The sequence below is a fragment of the Fistularia commersonii genome, chromosome 15, assembly GCF_037954325.1.
Source record: "Fistularia commersonii isolate RoL2024-O1a breed Wild chromosome 15, RoL_Fcom_v1.0, whole genome shotgun sequence".
Classification (NCBI taxonomy): domain Eukaryota; kingdom Metazoa; phylum Chordata; class Actinopteri; order Syngnathiformes; family Fistulariidae; genus Fistularia; species Fistularia commersonii.
This window is the reverse complement of record NC_141298.1, coordinates 5843582-5859532: the sequence shown is the minus strand read 5'-3', so window position 1 is coordinate 5859532 and position 15951 is coordinate 5843582. Positions and strand designations below refer to the sequence as shown.

The 15951-nt window shown below is 38.8% G+C and overlaps 2 protein-coding genes across 3 annotated transcripts in view; one reads left to right on the top strand and one right to left on the bottom strand.

Moving 5' to 3' along the window:
• Nucleotides 1-947: 947 nt before the first annotated feature.
• commd8 (COMM domain containing 8) lies at nucleotides 948-9549 on the bottom strand. Of its 2 annotated transcripts, none has more exons than XM_086160154.1 (5): nucleotides 9379-9549; nucleotides 6755-6910; nucleotides 6078-6230; nucleotides 5411-5566; nucleotides 948-4071 (listed from the first exon to the last, which is right to left on the bottom strand). In XM_086160154.1, the coding sequence occupies exons 1-5, from the start codon at nucleotides 9412-9414 to the stop codon at nucleotides 4051-4053; spliced, it is 522 nt and encodes a 173-aa protein (XP_086016280.1). In that variant the 5' UTR covers nucleotides 9415-9549; the 3' UTR covers nucleotides 948-4050. The 2 variants fall into 2 exon arrangements, with proteins under 2 accessions (XP_086016280.1, XP_086016279.1); XM_086160153.1 differs by lacking the exon at nucleotides 9379-9549 and adding an exon at nucleotides 8100-8157.
• The window catches only part of atp10d (ATPase phospholipid transporting 10D), a 27933-nt gene continuing 20241 nt past the window's right edge, over nucleotides 8260-15951 (top strand). Inside the window, exons 1-3 of the mRNA XM_086160145.1 lie at nucleotides 8260-8407; nucleotides 8538-8724; nucleotides 15207-15577. Of these exons, the coding sequence (XP_086016271.1) occupies nucleotides 15291-15577 (287 nt within the window). The 5' untranslated portion in view covers nucleotides 8260-8407; nucleotides 8538-8724; nucleotides 15207-15290. The remainder of the gene's footprint in view (nucleotides 8408-8537; nucleotides 8725-15206; nucleotides 15578-15951) is intronic.

Below are 15951 nucleotides of genomic sequence, written 5' to 3'. Positions count from 1 at the left end.
AAGCAGATGGAGGTGCGTTCAAAGATGCTAACCTTTTGTGTTAACTAATAGAGACTTCAAAAATAGAATTTAAATAAAACAGCTGTCATTTAAATCATCCAGCATCTCATTTCATAGTGGACATGATGAAGTGAACTTCGCTGGCCAATCAGACACCAGCAATAGCTATACTGACCTCAACACCATCTGCGTTTTACAAAAAGCTGTTCATCTTAAATACATGTTTACTTTGCTAAAGAAACATGGACACGTTACGAAAATTAAGACGTCACACACAAGATTGTGGGTGTATTAAAATTTTCAATGAAAAGTTGCATATAAGTAGTTATCAAAATCAAAATATCAGCGTCTGGACCTGCAACATCCACTAATGTTTTGGTTGGCATTAGCGAAATAATATTGTTTTATCTTTGAATACATACTTCAACAAAAATTTGAAAAGACTGTTTTACTATGGGCCTGCAATGGTCAATTCATGTTTTTTTTTTGTTTGTTTGTTTGTTTTAAATATAATTTTCAGGTAATTTTCTTGCCATTTAGGTTATGCTGTAGTCCCTGAAACAATGTGAGCTGTGTCAATGGCAAGAAGTGAACCAGACCAAAATGTTTTCTGAGTAGAGAACCAGGTCACTGCAGATTTGAGGAATATCGGAACTTCATCTGTCTATTATCAGAAAATCTGAATGGTTGTCAGAGACGTCTCAGCTGTTTATCACAAACAAATCAAAAATGATGTAGAGGTGGCCAAAACTAAACATTTGGTCCAAGCTAATGCAAAGTTTGTAGGGATTCAGATAGGGCCCATCATGTGCTATGTGCCTTTATCTTTGTGTCCAAAGCCACTGATGACTCAGCAAACTTTAGTTTTTTAATTCTTTTCTACTTTGTAACTTTCTATTACAATAATTATGGGGAAGACATTACACACTTCAGGGGGAGGCGCTCACTTTTGGGTCTATTCCTGACTTCCTATCCTCAACTTTTTACCAAGACTGATCATTTTATTGGCGAGAGGGTCTAATTTGGGACTGATGAGCTTGAAATTTGTTATATCAAAATAGGAAGAAACTGAGGGCTCTTTTTGTGCACTTTGCGTTGTCTGTCATTTGCTAAATGTCCTCAAATGTTTCAGAATACGGGGGCTATGTCTTAACCCCCTACCTAAAATAGTAATTTCATCAACGTAAACCCACTCTCACCCATGTCATTCTATCCTAATTGGACGTGTCGATTCATTCCTTTGCATCTCCTTAAATGATCCTTAATTTCCAACCCATAATCACCCCGCTGACATCGCAGTCTGACACGATAAGGCCTTTGAAGCTAATTTTAAAAGTCTATTTTTTCGCCTTCACCTCCAATTAGTTGCGTATTATTTTATTACTTACTAAGCCCAACTAATTAAAGTTCATGTCTTTCCTGCCGATGAGAATAGTGCAAACTTTCAGATAAGGAACCAGGCTGCTGTGTGACTTTTATTCTCTAATGCTTTTTCAGCGGACCATATCAGGCTGTGAATTTTATATACAACTTATATAAAAATGCAGATGTAGAAAAATCACGATTTGTTGAAAGATGTATTCTTATGAAAACAGCAACTTTTTGCCAATATTGTATCCATAAAAGTAAAGAGATGTGGCTTTAGAATAATTGGTGAGAACTGGAATAAAAATACGCAAAGGAATATTTTAAATGATTGAAGGGTTTTCATTGGCTGTTCTTACAAAACAGCCCATCATTTATACAAGAAAAATATTTTATGTATTTTTTTTTGTGCATCTTTTAAAGATCATTGTAGGGTTGAACTTAACGTGCTAATAAACCAACCTTTTTATCAAGATATAATTATTACTTAATTTCTCTTTAGTGTGTGATATAAACATCAAGTTGATGTTGCAAATGCAGTTACATTAGTTTTATCAGTGAAAATTATGCATTTATTCAACTAAACAAACAAACTAAAGTAAGTCAAATGTAGCGGTTTGACATGTGTTTTTTCAAATAGATTAATTTCCAAACACAATCTGATCACCATGACAACAATTAACACATATTTTTGCAGTGAGATGTGATTAGTGAGAACCCAGGTGCCTGGAAAATTGCTCATGACTGAAATATTTTATGTCATTTTTGGGACAGCTGACTTTTGGGTGATTTTCCTCAGTCAGCTCATCGCACGAGACCACCCATGCAATTTTATTAGTCTGTTTTGACTGTGAAATATGTTACATCATAATGAGCACCTTCATGTGGATGTCTTATCAGGAATCTGCCAATTAAAATGTTCAAATATTGAGAGTCCACCAATAAATTCCAATCTCACATTCCATCTGCTTTACAGCTTCCTAATTTTATTAATGACGACCGATGGGTTTCTCATCATGTTTATTATTGTCAGTCGCAATATTTAGCTGCCTCTCCAGGTCTGAAGTCAAACTGCAGTGTCTGGAGGAGAAAGCCATTACTTCAGTTAGCGTGCAGCTGTCTGCAACAGTGGCCATTTTCATGATTAACGTGGAGCTCCAGAGTGAACAGGAATGCCATTAGCACATTTAGCATGACTATGTCTGTCGGCAGTTGTGCCCATTCTCATTATTAATATCAATCAGACTGCCGGCTGGATGGACAATCGACTTGAAGGCCACAGCCTGGACACGACCGTAACCTTGGGTAACCCAGAAGACACAATGACTTTTGCCATGGCTCTAGCTTTCGTTTATCTTCTTCTTGTCATTTGTTCGATGAAGATTCACAAAAAGAGCAACCTCTAAACTGGTAAATGTCAAATTGTTAAAATTCCAAAAAAAAATGTATGACTGAATCCTTTTCACAATTTGGCAACTTGATTAAAATAGCTTAATGTTTATTGTTCGATCATACACGTATTTTTGTTTTTTTTTCATCAGAGTGCTTCATGTTTTGAACCACCCAGATGGCTCAAGCAGTTTATTCAAACCTTCTCCATCAGTCAAAATATCTCTCTGTCCTCACCGCCTTATATGCTAAAGTAAATTCAAAGCGCATGCCATTCATTCATTTCTATTTGTCAAAAATTTGGCAGCCAAATAGGTGATGCACTGCTTTTGTCTTCAAAAAAAGAAAAATCTTAAACAAAATGTCAGATCCATAATTCCCCAAATCCCAGATGTGGTATACAACTTCAACATCTTATTGAAACCATCCTAAATTTTATTTTGATTGTAGAGGGGGATTGGGGCCTTTTGGAATATTTGGCCACAGTCCCAGATGCAATGCACTCCACCTTTAATGAGACATTTCAGTTTTTAAAATAAACCCACAAGACAGAACTCCATATATACATGCATATATATATTTATGTTGCAACATCCCTGTGCTCAAAACTGACTGGTATCACAAACGACCTCTGTGAAAAGCAGGCTGCAGTGTTGTTAAGCAGCTGATCCAGATTTAGCCAGGGTTCGGTTCACTCCTTTGGTGGTTCTGTAAAATGTATGTCATGCTAAAAGCATGCTGAATTTAAGGATTTTATGGCCGTGGAATGGGTTAATTTGCTGACTAAGACTGTCCTCGCAAGGGGTATCTGCATCTTACATGACATAAATAGAGTTCTTCATTTTAACAGCTTCAGATAGTATTACAATTCAATTTGAAAAGGAATTATTTATTAATTTATAGTGCTGCATTAGTCATTTTAAACATTGATGTGTTGGAACTCTGTCAGACTCAGAGCTAAAAAAAAAAAAAAAAAGAAGAAGAAAAATACAAACTTGGCTTGAAAATGGCTCTAAGTCAGAGCCAAACATACAGCTGGGGCGGTAGAAAAAAAAAGGAAAGAAAAATTAAAAAAATAAGACCACAAACAAACAACTTATAATCAAAGAGACACAAATGGCAATGAAATATTTACTTCAAAATACATTTCATAAACATTATAAACTGAAAGATCAGTTCAAGTGGAATGGGTTAGATCCAGATACAAAATGTGAAATATCGGCACAATATGTCAGTGACCAGTATGGAGGTAAAGCAGGGCAAGCCGTGTTTCCAGTCTTAGTGTTCATCTGTCCATCACTTCAACTGCAACACTACCTGCAATACAGACACAGACACTCAACATCCCGGCTTGTTGGTGCCCTCAACTGGCTGAAAATATGAGGGATGAAGCTTTGAGGGAAGGTTTGCTCTTCTACAGTAAATAGACTTCCTTGCTGTTTTTGGTTTTCTATGATTATATACATATTTGTCAATTTGCATAGCTTTTAAAGTTTAATCTAAAACATGCCAACACTGTCAAACAAAAAGGATGTGACTGACTGTTGCCAATAACGTTCCCCTTTTTGTGGGTTTTGTGTATATATTTGTGTTATTTTGCTGGAATGAGTAGCATACCTAGGGGCATCTAAAATGACATTTCAAAGATCTTCAGTAGTGAAAACTCATGGCAAACATTCTTAGTAAATAAATGAAATGCTATTTAAAACACAGCATGCAATTACCTTCATTACAAATTAAGTTTACCCTTTTTATTCATCTGACTAAACATCCTCAAGGAGATGAACCAGAGCTTAAAGATGAAAGTTGGATGATATGTTTACTTATCTGCAAAGATAATTTAAACATGGAGGTGCCTAATTATAATCAGTTGATTATAATCAGTACAATCATCAATTCAGGTTAAATAACATTCAAGTTCGAGCCAGTTCCCCTAGATACTTCAGCAGTTTCTCATTTACAATTCACACAGGACTGGGGTTGTTTTTATAAAGGAGGATTAGGGACCGAACAAGTTTGGAGAGTCATCAAGTCACACCATTTACATCAGGTAAGGAGCCTCAAGCAAATTGCTGCACTGTAAATTCAAAATATTTATTCAAAAATGACAGAGATTTATTTTTCTCAGAGAATGGCTTACACAGAGAACAAAAAGCTTTATATGTTTAACTTTTTCTGCCACGGCTGAATCACAATGACGCTACTGTGGCTGGGGATTCTGTGTTGCCAAGTTAGCTGTACGGTGGTAAATCAGATGCAAGTGCATAAATTAAGGAGTTTACCAAAACGTTCAACATCCAACAGGTATTGAGATTCAATTTATATCAGGGATAAAGGCCATTGGACCATGTCAACATGTAGACTCAAAATACGGCCAAGCAGCAACTTCCATGCTTGCAGGAAAAGCATACTGAAAAAAGGAGTTTATGACTGGGTGTCTATTTAGGTTTCATCGAAGTTCCTCTCAGTTGAGTCAGTGGAGCGTGCATATTGTAATAATGCTGCCACTTAGTGGCTGAGCTATTAACTACATTTTGATCTCTTATGGAAATCTTTACATTGTACCGGCATCTCTGACATGAGTTTCTTCTGCGACAATCCGTCCCTGATTAAATTCAATTAAATGGGTGGGTGTCTATGGTGTGTTTGTGTTTACCTTATTGGCAGCCTCAAGTGAACTAATCAACGTGTTGAGCTCCTCTCTGTTCATTTCCATGGTGACAGGCCTGAGAATGCCGTTCTCTGTGATATCAAGACTAAGACTGAGCAGGGGAGTTTGAAGTGACGAGATCTTGTCGCTGGACAGGGCCAACTGGAAGGACACAAGCCGACACTTGAAGAACAGGGTCATATGCACTTTAGCTGTGAAAGCAACACTGCAATGCTCTAAAATTTGCCAGGATCAAATCTGACCTTTCAAGCCAGCGGCAATGAAAACAAAATAAAGTTTACAACTTTTTAAGATATTCTGTCTTATGCGACTATTAACCTTCACATATTATAAGATCTGAATATTCGTGGGCCTAATATGAGCTTTGCACACATGAAAAAAAATCTTTATTTGGAGGTTCAAAAATATAATTATGCAAATTCTGTATTTGAAGAAAACACACACACTGGACAGGAGAGGAACAATACAGTTACTGTTAAAGACAGGGTGGGTTATGATACCATACTGTTATAGCCCTTCTTATTTCTGATAAATTTAACATGAAAATGTTGTACTTTTGTTGTTCTTTCTGCCGTTAAAACATTTAGTTTAGACAAACTGATTGACGATGATTGATGTGAATAATGTAAAATGACCAAAAAAAGTAGCAGACCTTTAGCTGCCAGTCAAAGTCCAGCAGTGTTGCAGAGGAAATAGAATTGGTTCTGTCCACCAGAGCCCGTTGAATCTCGTGCCGTCTGGCTTTCAGCACATCAAGCACAGCCTCGGTGTGAGAGCTGCCCAACTCTGACAGGCCAGCCAGCACCTGGACACAAATCCCACCATCAGCCTTGATCACATCAAACTGAAAACCACAGGTTCCCAAAGTGGGTGCTAGGAAACCCTCAACAGTCATGGAGGGGTTATCATCAATTTCAAGAATTAATTCCCCAAAAACTGACTAAAGCATCAGAACACAAAAAGACTTTTTTCCTGTATAATAAAACACATGCATTACCTTCCGCCACTTGTAATCTTATAAATATCATTTCTGATTTTATGGGACAAATTCAATCTAATGCCAATGTTTGACGGTATTGTGTATGATTGTTCTCTTTTTTGCAGTGCACTTTGAATCTTCACTAACATTAAGAAGCTAAACAAGTAAAGGTTTCACACATGAAACCGCTTTTTGCAGGTAGAAGCTTCTTTTAATTCCTAAGATTGCGCTAAAATAAGGAAAGTAAAACGATAGTGACAACAGTCAAGTTTTATGAAAGCAGCAGTCCACAGCCCATCACTATTATCAGATCTGTTGCCAGAGTAAGAGCGTGAATAAAGTTACTATACCTCCTCATCCGGGCTATTATTCCCCACTGCCAGACGGAAAACTGCTGCCAAAGACCCAAGGAGCTCACGCCATTCCTCAGAGCTCCAGGTTTTGTTGTAATCACCCCTGCAAGGAGGATCCCGGCCACAGAGTCCATCCACCACCCTGTGACACAGCTACATAAACCCACACACGGACACCATAGTCAAGCTCGGCTTACCATTCTCTATCTAGTACTAATGACAGAATAAAATTTTGCTAATACCACTGCCATACTTCTTAAAACTTCTACTCATAGATTCTGATGCATCAGTTAATCTGGGAAAGATTATGGATTAACTGTGAACCCTGAATAGGATTTGTAGTATGGTTGAAAGTATTATTAGAGCATTCACTGTTGTCCAAATTCTGTTTTTCAAAGCACAGAAATTCAAATCCTTCAACGGCATGGAGATCTACCCACCAAAATTGATGTGCAAGAGGTTTGCAGGTGGGTTTGATATATTATTTCAAAATCTTTTCGATCAAACACAGTAGACAAAATAACATTTGAGTCTCAACTGTTAGCACTTGTATGGGGATGCATTTTCACTGTCAAAGTGTTGAACTGCCTCAAATGAAGTCTGAATTGCATTAAGAATTTCAATTCATTTCTATTGTATAATAGAGAAAGCAGATATATGTTTCAGGCTAATATTTGAAAAAGTAATGGCCGCACAGCACTGACAAAAAATTTTGTCTGAGGAAAACAACAAACTGTTTTCAGTTCATTGACTTTCTACTAAAATAGTATCTAAAACTTGTATGTATTTATTTCAGATTTTAAAAACTAATTAAAAATAAAATTTAAAGTTCAAACCCCACCACAGACCTCATGGACTCCTGGTCCACTCTTTGACAAGGCCTATTTTACTATTTCATGGTGATCCAAATACCTTAACCTAACATAAAATAATACTAATATTATTAGAAATAATGTGAATTACTAATATCAAATATCTTACAAGTTATTAAAATCAAAAGGGCAATTTCACGGAAGCCACATTAAAATTGAGATGCTCCTTCAGTTATCAAGCATGCACGATAACATAAGAAGTCCACAGTTCACCTAAATGGAATTGCATCATAACTCGTTTTATATTTAACCCGGGATAAGCCTCGTAGCACCATTTGATTCTGAAAGTATCGCTTTTAGTCTAATGATCAGAGGGCGGTAGCTTATATTTCTATGAGGTTCAGAAGAGAACTGGCTCTAGTATTTGTCAACCAGAAAAACAAAATTCCTGTCCACAGATAGCTACCTTTCATAACATTAAGCGTCCTTATAAGTTCATAAATGGCAAAAAGAGACCCAGTACTACCTACATTTAGGAACTCTGCGGCCGAGAGCCCGCTGAGTTGCAGCACCATGTTTTCATTTACTTCCGCCTTTGACCTTGTCAGCTGACTTGCGTCACGTGACCCATCAGAGCTGTTCAATTGCAGTTTGGAAAAATGAAGCTTGACATTACCAAGGATCTACATTCGAAATTAAACGGACGTGTCCTCTGCATTATTTATCAAATATATTAATAACAGTGTTTGTAATAGTTTTAGTCTGCATATTGCACTTTTTCAAAGAGCTTTAATCAAGCGTAATTTTGATCATCGGCAAAAAAAGGCCAGCAAAAGGGGTAACGTCAATGTACTTTACATTGTGCTAATTACAATATTCGCCGGCGAGCTTAGTATTTCATATGATATTATTTATTTTAAAATAAAATCAGAATATGAATGCATTTCGACGTTGATCCTATTCTTTAGCACTGGAGTGTACAGAGAAGCGGAAGGGAACCCAGCCTCATGACCGAGTCTGGTGATTCACATCCTGCTCAGAGGTGTCTGTTACAAAGTATCTGTAAGCAGTGACAAAGAGCAGAAGGTTGACACTCGCAGAGGATTAACTGTTTTGAAACATCAGATCGGGACACTTATGGATATAAACAATTGGGTAAGTGCTGTCAGTTGCTATTCGTTGTGGGAAGAATCCGCTGTATTGCAATTTGGAGACGTGTTCATTCATTTAAGTGGCGATATGGCGATATAACGCGCTGCAGTTGTGTTAGCTTTTTTTTTAACACATCTGTAAACGTATTTGCGGTAGTGTCGATCGGTGGACAGTGGAGTCCGGGGAAGTCAACGCAAGCTAAAAAAAAAAAAAAAAGTAATTATCTTCGCTGTGTGCAGTTTCACGGGATTGTGTTAGCTTTGTGTTGACATTGATCCAGGGCTTCGGGTGCTCTATCGTGAGTGAACCAAATCAGATACGATTTGTAAACAGGGGTGGTAGAACAATATATAGTACACTCGGGTATCCAGAGGAAAACACACGGCAGTAATATGAAGTACACCTTCAGCCCACTGCAGCAATGATCAGTCTCCCACTTTGTGGCAAGTGTAGGAGTTGTGCTTTAAGTGTGACTTTTCCTGTCCAGATCCTGTTCAATAAATCAAACTATGTGGAAACATTATTGAGAAGAGCTTGATAATAATGAAATATGAAATAGCACATGTAAAGAAATATTAGACACCTGCATTATCTGTCTGCTCGTGAAAGTATTGTGCCCGGACACCCTGCTCTGCTGTGATTTTCCTTCTAACTTACCATCCTGCAACATGCCCCATGTCTTTTTCGAATCATCAGGCCCAACAGGTCACCGCTACCGATCCTTCATGGTTTCCACAAACCGATAGACTCTTGAGCGGCATCTCGGTCTGACCGTAACTTCTTTTTTAGTCCCGAACTCAAAGTCCACCTCACACGATGGCAGCGTTTGCAGAGCCGACCTTAGCCTTGAATGTCTCTTCTAGCCTCTTGAATACAGTCTTCTGGTTCACCATCCTCTGAAGTTATCAAGGTTTCTGTGGGATTTATTGCGACACACTTCACAAGTATAACATCTTCTTGTTCTAAGAATGTATGATAGTCTCTTAGTCTTGACATAGTTAATGCATGTTTGCGATAATTCAAGAGATTTCTAAGACTGTGATGGGTAAGAATTGTCACCCATCGCGATGGATTAAGCCTTTTCATACATCAAAAAGACTCCTACCCTTGCTCTGTAACACAGTTGCAACCCCAACTCTACTTCTTAATAGGCGGTGGAATAGTAGGGCATTGTTTGAGGACTTGTGCCCGTACCTGTTGCCTGACAAAGAACCACACATGCATATTTACCTCCAGGTGAAGTAGACACATACAATAAGAAACTCTTGGAGTTGTTAGGTAGTGCTCATGCTGGCGCCCCCTGTGATCTCTGCTTAATCATGTCAAATGCCAAAAGGTTATCCTGCGTTCAGGGGACATTGCTATGGAGGTGGGCATTCCCAGTGTCCCAGTTTAATCATAGCCCTCAGAGGCCCTGTTAAACTAGCATAAACTTCTACCCATGCTGACGAATAACCTGCAATCCTGAGAAACCTCATCATGATCCTAACCGTACTAGGCTTAGGATCTTTCCGAATAGCTTCGACATGGTTATCAGAAATGCTTCTATGTCCCTGTATTATTGTTTGGCAAATAAAGTACCTTTTCCCGACAATAGTGCAACTTTTTACGCCTTTGGCCCCCTCTCTGCCAGTATTTGTAGCAATTAGATGGAGTCTTTATGACATGTTTTCTTTATTTGGTGCACAAATGATATTATCATATCATATCCACATACTGGAAAACAGTGCTATTCAGCACCAGATCTGTTCCTGCCAAATCATCCTTCAATACTTTCTTGAAAATTTGAGGATTGCGTTTAAATCCTTGTGGCAGTCTCTTATACTCAGAATTGCCCTTTGGACGTGAACCCAAATAATCCCTGACTTTCTGCACTAAGTGGAACACCAAAGAAGTCCCCATATAAATCCAACACTGTAAAATGTGTACCATTGGGAGGAATTTGAGGTAACAAAGTATGTGGATCCGGTAAATCTGGATCAGTCACCACTTCATTTACGGCTCTTAGATCATGTACAAGGCGATAAATGTCTTCTGGTTTCTTCACAGGCAGCAAAGGATTTTCAAGACATCTGCTTTCAAAAGTCCTTCAATTTGTGACGCGATTCCTCGAATTGTACCTTCTGACTTCACTAGTCCAGTGTCAGTACTATATTGTGACCACAACCATTCAGGATCTTGTCATAGCATCTCCTCTCAGAAATCTAAATCTTACTTCTGCAATGAAAATTTACTCATTTGCCAGCTGTACAGATTGGGGTTGTCCTTGTCCCTTTGCAGATATCATCTTTAGGAATCGCTGGTTGTTACTTCTCCAGATGGAAAGGTTCTCCTTTGTCGGTGCAAACTTTGTCTCCTTGGTTTCTGCCATCATTGTCCTTATGGGTTTCTTCCCATATCCTTCAGCCACCATCAAAGTTACATGTGGTGCACAGTTCCTAATGGTATGCTCCTTTTTCAGATAGTTATTGCTGTCTGTCTTCATGGCTACTCCATGTGGTCCCCAAAATTGTATATCTCGAAGTAAGTTGGACACATCCCCACTTGGTTTGATTAGGTTATGTTTTTGAAATATTTCAGCGTACAGCAGAGTGGATATTCGGGAGGTTTAGCCTTTGGCTGGCTTTGAAAAATCTGGACTAAGGATTCCAATCCAGAATACCAGGGAAACAACGATCAATATCATTTGGTACTTGCACCAGACAGTAACCAGTAAATATTATTGTACAGTTCAATCGACACAGAGCATTTCTTCCCAAAATTGCAATGGGTATGTGTTCTGACACCAATATAGGTATGGTAATCCTCCGATTTTTGTAGCAGAGCTCAGTTGGTTTGGTGAGTGGAACCAGCTGTTTCAATCCTTCAAAAACGGTTGTCCGTATCAATTGACCAGACATGGAGAGATGTATAGAATCTTCAGCCTGAACACAGGTGAGAGCAGCTCTGCTATCTGCCATCACTTTCAGAGGTTGTTTATTTACTTTCACCATTATCCATTATTTGGTTCTTGCTCCAGCCCTGACACTACCAGCTGACACCCCTCTTCCGGTCTTCTGGATACCTGTAGAACTCTGGTTTCCGGACCTCTGTAAGGGTTTATCGCCCCTCAGGATGTCCTTGGTTGTCCCCTGAATCCTCCTCTGTAGTGTCAGGATCTCCTCTCGGCTGCTGAGAGGAGACACGGCTGGGATTAATTCGCAATCGGCGCCAGCTGCAGCAGCTGCCGCTAATCAAGATCCCTAGAAAGGGCAGCAGCACACTCTGCCTGGCGCCGGAGGATTGTGGATGTCCCGGACCCCTGCCATGACCGGACCCCTGCCCAGTTATGACCGGACCCAGCCGGCCGGTGTAACATCTGACCCAGCCTGAGATCCAGCCTTGATCCTGCCTGGGACCCGTCCTGGTGAGACCCAGTCCTTCCTGCCTCCAACCTGCCGTCACCCTGCCTGGAACCTGTCCTGGTGAGACCCAGCCCTGTGCGACTCTGTCTCGGGGCCAGGGGCTTACCAGCGACACCCTACCTGCCGTTCAATCCAAATAAAGCGCTTTCAATCCAGATTCCTGCTCTGAGGTGTGGTTCCCTGCCCGAGTCCGCCCCATGCGTTTGTGACATGTTTCCTCCTGAGAAATCCCCTCCTGATCTATTACATTCCTGAGCAAAATTGCCAACGTGTCCACAATTGTAACATGCTTCTGAAAGGCACTTGAGCATTTAGATTAAAATTACCTTGATGCCCTTTTCCGAAGTTTCCACAACTTCTTCCTCCACATACCTGTGGTTCTTAATAGGGTAGTTATGGGGGCAACAAATGATTCATGGAGAAATTGAAGTAGGATCTGGTCTAACCGTGGCTTTGGTGGTTGATCTGGTTAGTCTCACTCTGTATAACTAAAGCCTGTTTCTTCTTATCTGCATCTACCGCAATGATCAGATTCTTTCTCAATATGCTATACTTGTAATATAGTTACATAAACTGAACAGGCCATAAGTGTTCTATAAATCAGTGTTACATGATAAAAGCCCAACTGTGCCATTCAGCACAAGGGCGTGAATGTGTTGCTTACCGTGGGAGCCATTTGGCACGGTTTAATTCCAATTGCTAGCTAAGTTGTAGGGCTGTGATTGTTGTTTTTATTGAGGTTTTGCCTGGCAGATACCCTTCCCTGAGTAGGTCTTTTGTATTGTGCACTCACATGAACTGAATGTACAGAAAATCAACTTGAAGGGTTGGGGTCATGCTAATTTTACTAGTTTTTTGGCAACTGGATACAGTATTGGCATGTCAAACTGTGTGGTTTTGTGGTGGGTTGGACTTTCATACCAGATTATTAATTTATCAATATGTTTTAAACCTTTCAACCCTAACACAGAAACTGGAAAAAAAGGATGACACCATTTTTCAGTATATGGGACCTTAAAAAATGTCTTAACTATACAAGAAGATACTTAGTATTTTGTACCTTTTTCTTATATTTTGTTGGCTGCTAACCCATACAGCAGTAAATGTTTTAACAAAACAGTCTACCATTCCATTTGTAAGGTTCAGTTGAAGCATTCTTAAGTCAGGTGTCTCCCACAACCTAAGAGTAATTCTCATGTCTCTATTTTTTGGTTGAGCCAGATGAACATCACATTTAAATCTTAATTGTGCACTATACCTACATATGTTCAAACAACTCTTAGCTGTGTCATAAACATACTTTTCTTTTTCAAATAAATATCTTTTGACCTGGGATAAATACCACAATAAAAGAAATGTATTCTTATATACCCATCTATAATCTTGGCGATATTAGTTTTATGAAATACTATTCTAAGACCCTGGAAGTAGAGACTCTGTAGATGGAAAATAATAAATCGTAGTTTGATTTTTATTTTGAATTGTTAATAAATGGGGAATTTTGTGTTGTATTGTGTTCACAGTATTTTCTAGCTTTGTTGTTTTACAGCCCTGCCTTTGGTGCTGCTGTATGGAAATTTAACAGGCTTTTCATTAAAGGCTCAAAATATAAATCTGCACAGACAGTGTAATTATGAACCCTTGATAAGCCACAGCAGCTTTGTGAGAGCTGTAAACTTGGTGGCTGTCATTCCAGTCTTAATTGCATCAATAAGCAGTGTTTCATATAATAGTTTGTTTTATTTGAATTCCCATAGAATTTGCCTCCAAATTGTCACCTCAACTGTTAAATTTCAATGAACATGCTGAGCCAATGATATACATAATTTTCCAAATAATATTATGGTCTTTTTATGGTCTTTCATTGTGGAATAGCTGAACGGTAATACTAATGTTGTATGGTTTCCAAGAGCGTTAACTCCTGGCCATCGATGTAAAATCCATCCATCTAATCTATTGTCTTCTAATGTTAAAAATCCACGCAATCAACATGAAAACACTTTTAAACTTTATGTGATCCTTTTTTTGAGTGTAAGACCTTATTTTCAAACAGATTTACAGTCGCAATGAAAGTGTAAGGAAGATGAAGGGTTTGTTAATTTTGTGACTGGCGCTTGGTGCAGCTGTTTTTTTTTTTTTTTTGAATCCATGGCATACAACTTCAACAATTTCAATAAACAAATAAAATAAGACAATAGATTAGATGGATGGATTTTACATCGATGGCCAGGAGTTAACTCTCTTGGAAACCATTCTGTACTCCCTTGTTTCCTTCCACAGTCCAAAAACATGCAGCAGCTTAATTGGGGAAAAAAATCATGAATGAATGAGTGAATTTTTGTCTGTTTGTGTATGTGGCCCTGTAAATGGCAACCAGGCCAGGTTGTACCCCGCCTCTCGCCCAATGAAAGCTAGGTTAGGCTCTAGCATCCCCTGCGACCCTGAGTGCAGGATAAGCTGCAGGCGATGGATGGATGAAAAATTGATTAATGCGACAATAGATTAACCTGCCTTTAGTTAAGTTTTAGTTGAATCACAGATTTCATGAGGATGCAGTATTTTGTGCTGCCATATGTTTTGACAAATATCATACTGTCATTTATTGTTTGATAAAAGATGTGATTAAAAATAGGCATATGTTTACAATTTTAAATCTTACTAATATTCAAAATTAACCTTTGTTTGCAACAGCAATTTCAAAATAAAAATAAAAGTAAAATCGGGCTTGATAATATACCTTATCTGGGCACAGCTATGAAACTGAGTTTGAATCTATGAGACCTGATTTTAAAATAATCAACATAATTAATTGCATTTAGATTAAATACTGTCAATCTTTTCAATCACATAGTATGATTGTATGTTCTCTATATGACTGCAGCTGTAGTGATGCTGATAATTTTGGTCTTGCCCCAATTCACTAATAGCGCAAACTTTAACTGTGATAATTTTGTGTTTCAAAGTATTTTGAAACAGTGAAAAAGTTTGAAATATATTGATGGCAAATATCCATTTCCCGTCCAACTGTTATAAATATTTTGTTTTCTGATGCAGATGCTGCTTATTGCTTTCTTGTTACAGGATGATATTGTGAGAGTCCTCCGTAAGCCAAAGAGGAGGGGGCTGGGCAGCTTCCATATCCCTTCTAAATCCCCTGCTGCATAGATGGAACGGCTCCACTGGGTGCAGCATCGATGTCGGCAGCTCCTAGCTGGAGAAGTGGGCCAAGGCTGGTACTCTACTCCCGATGGCCTGCCAAACAAAGGCTCCCTGGATGCCCACAGCTCCCCTCAGACATGCAGAGGGAAGAGAAGGACCGTCCTCCCCCACCATAGGACACACCAGCAGGGAGAAGAGGTTACCTCCAAAACCTACAAGGGCAATGGCATCCGCACTACGAAGTACACTTTGTTCACCTTCATCCCCATGAACCTGTTTGAGCAATTTCACAGGCAAGTTCACCAAAAAGACTGAATGAGTTCCTTTCATTTTTGTTTAAGAAATTTAAAAAAATTAGCCGAAAGCAAAGAAAACTATATCACCATGAACCTTTTTGTCTTGTGGCGTGTGAATGAGTCTGATGGAATGCAGCAAGGCCTCACAATGCATTGAATCTGCAAACTCTATGCTGACATGCCTTTAGCAGGCACTTATCAAGAATGCATGACTCCATTATCCATGTAAAAACAATCAATCTTTTATCTCTTATCATTCACATGACCTCAAATATATTTCTAATTGTCTTCTCATATTTTTGTCATTGCTAATTATTCATTATTTCTTGCTTTATTGTTGACAAAAAACCTGAAAAAGAATAACTGCAAAT

Bases quoted from the DNA above. Each gene is read 5' to 3' on its own strand.
- commd8 (XM_086160153.1), bottom strand. From the start codon at position 8,144: ATGGTGCTGCAACTCAGCGGGCTCTCGGCCGCAGAGTTCCTAAAT. The intron at 6,911-8,099 runs GTAGGTAGTACT...GGGTTTATGTAG, and splicing joins CGGCCGCAGAGTTCCTAAAT to CTGTGTCACAGGGTGGTGGA. The intron at 4,072-5,410 runs GTAAACACAAAC...TCTGTATTGCAG, and splicing joins CACTTGAGGCTGCCAATAAG to GTAGTGTTGCAGTTGAAGTG.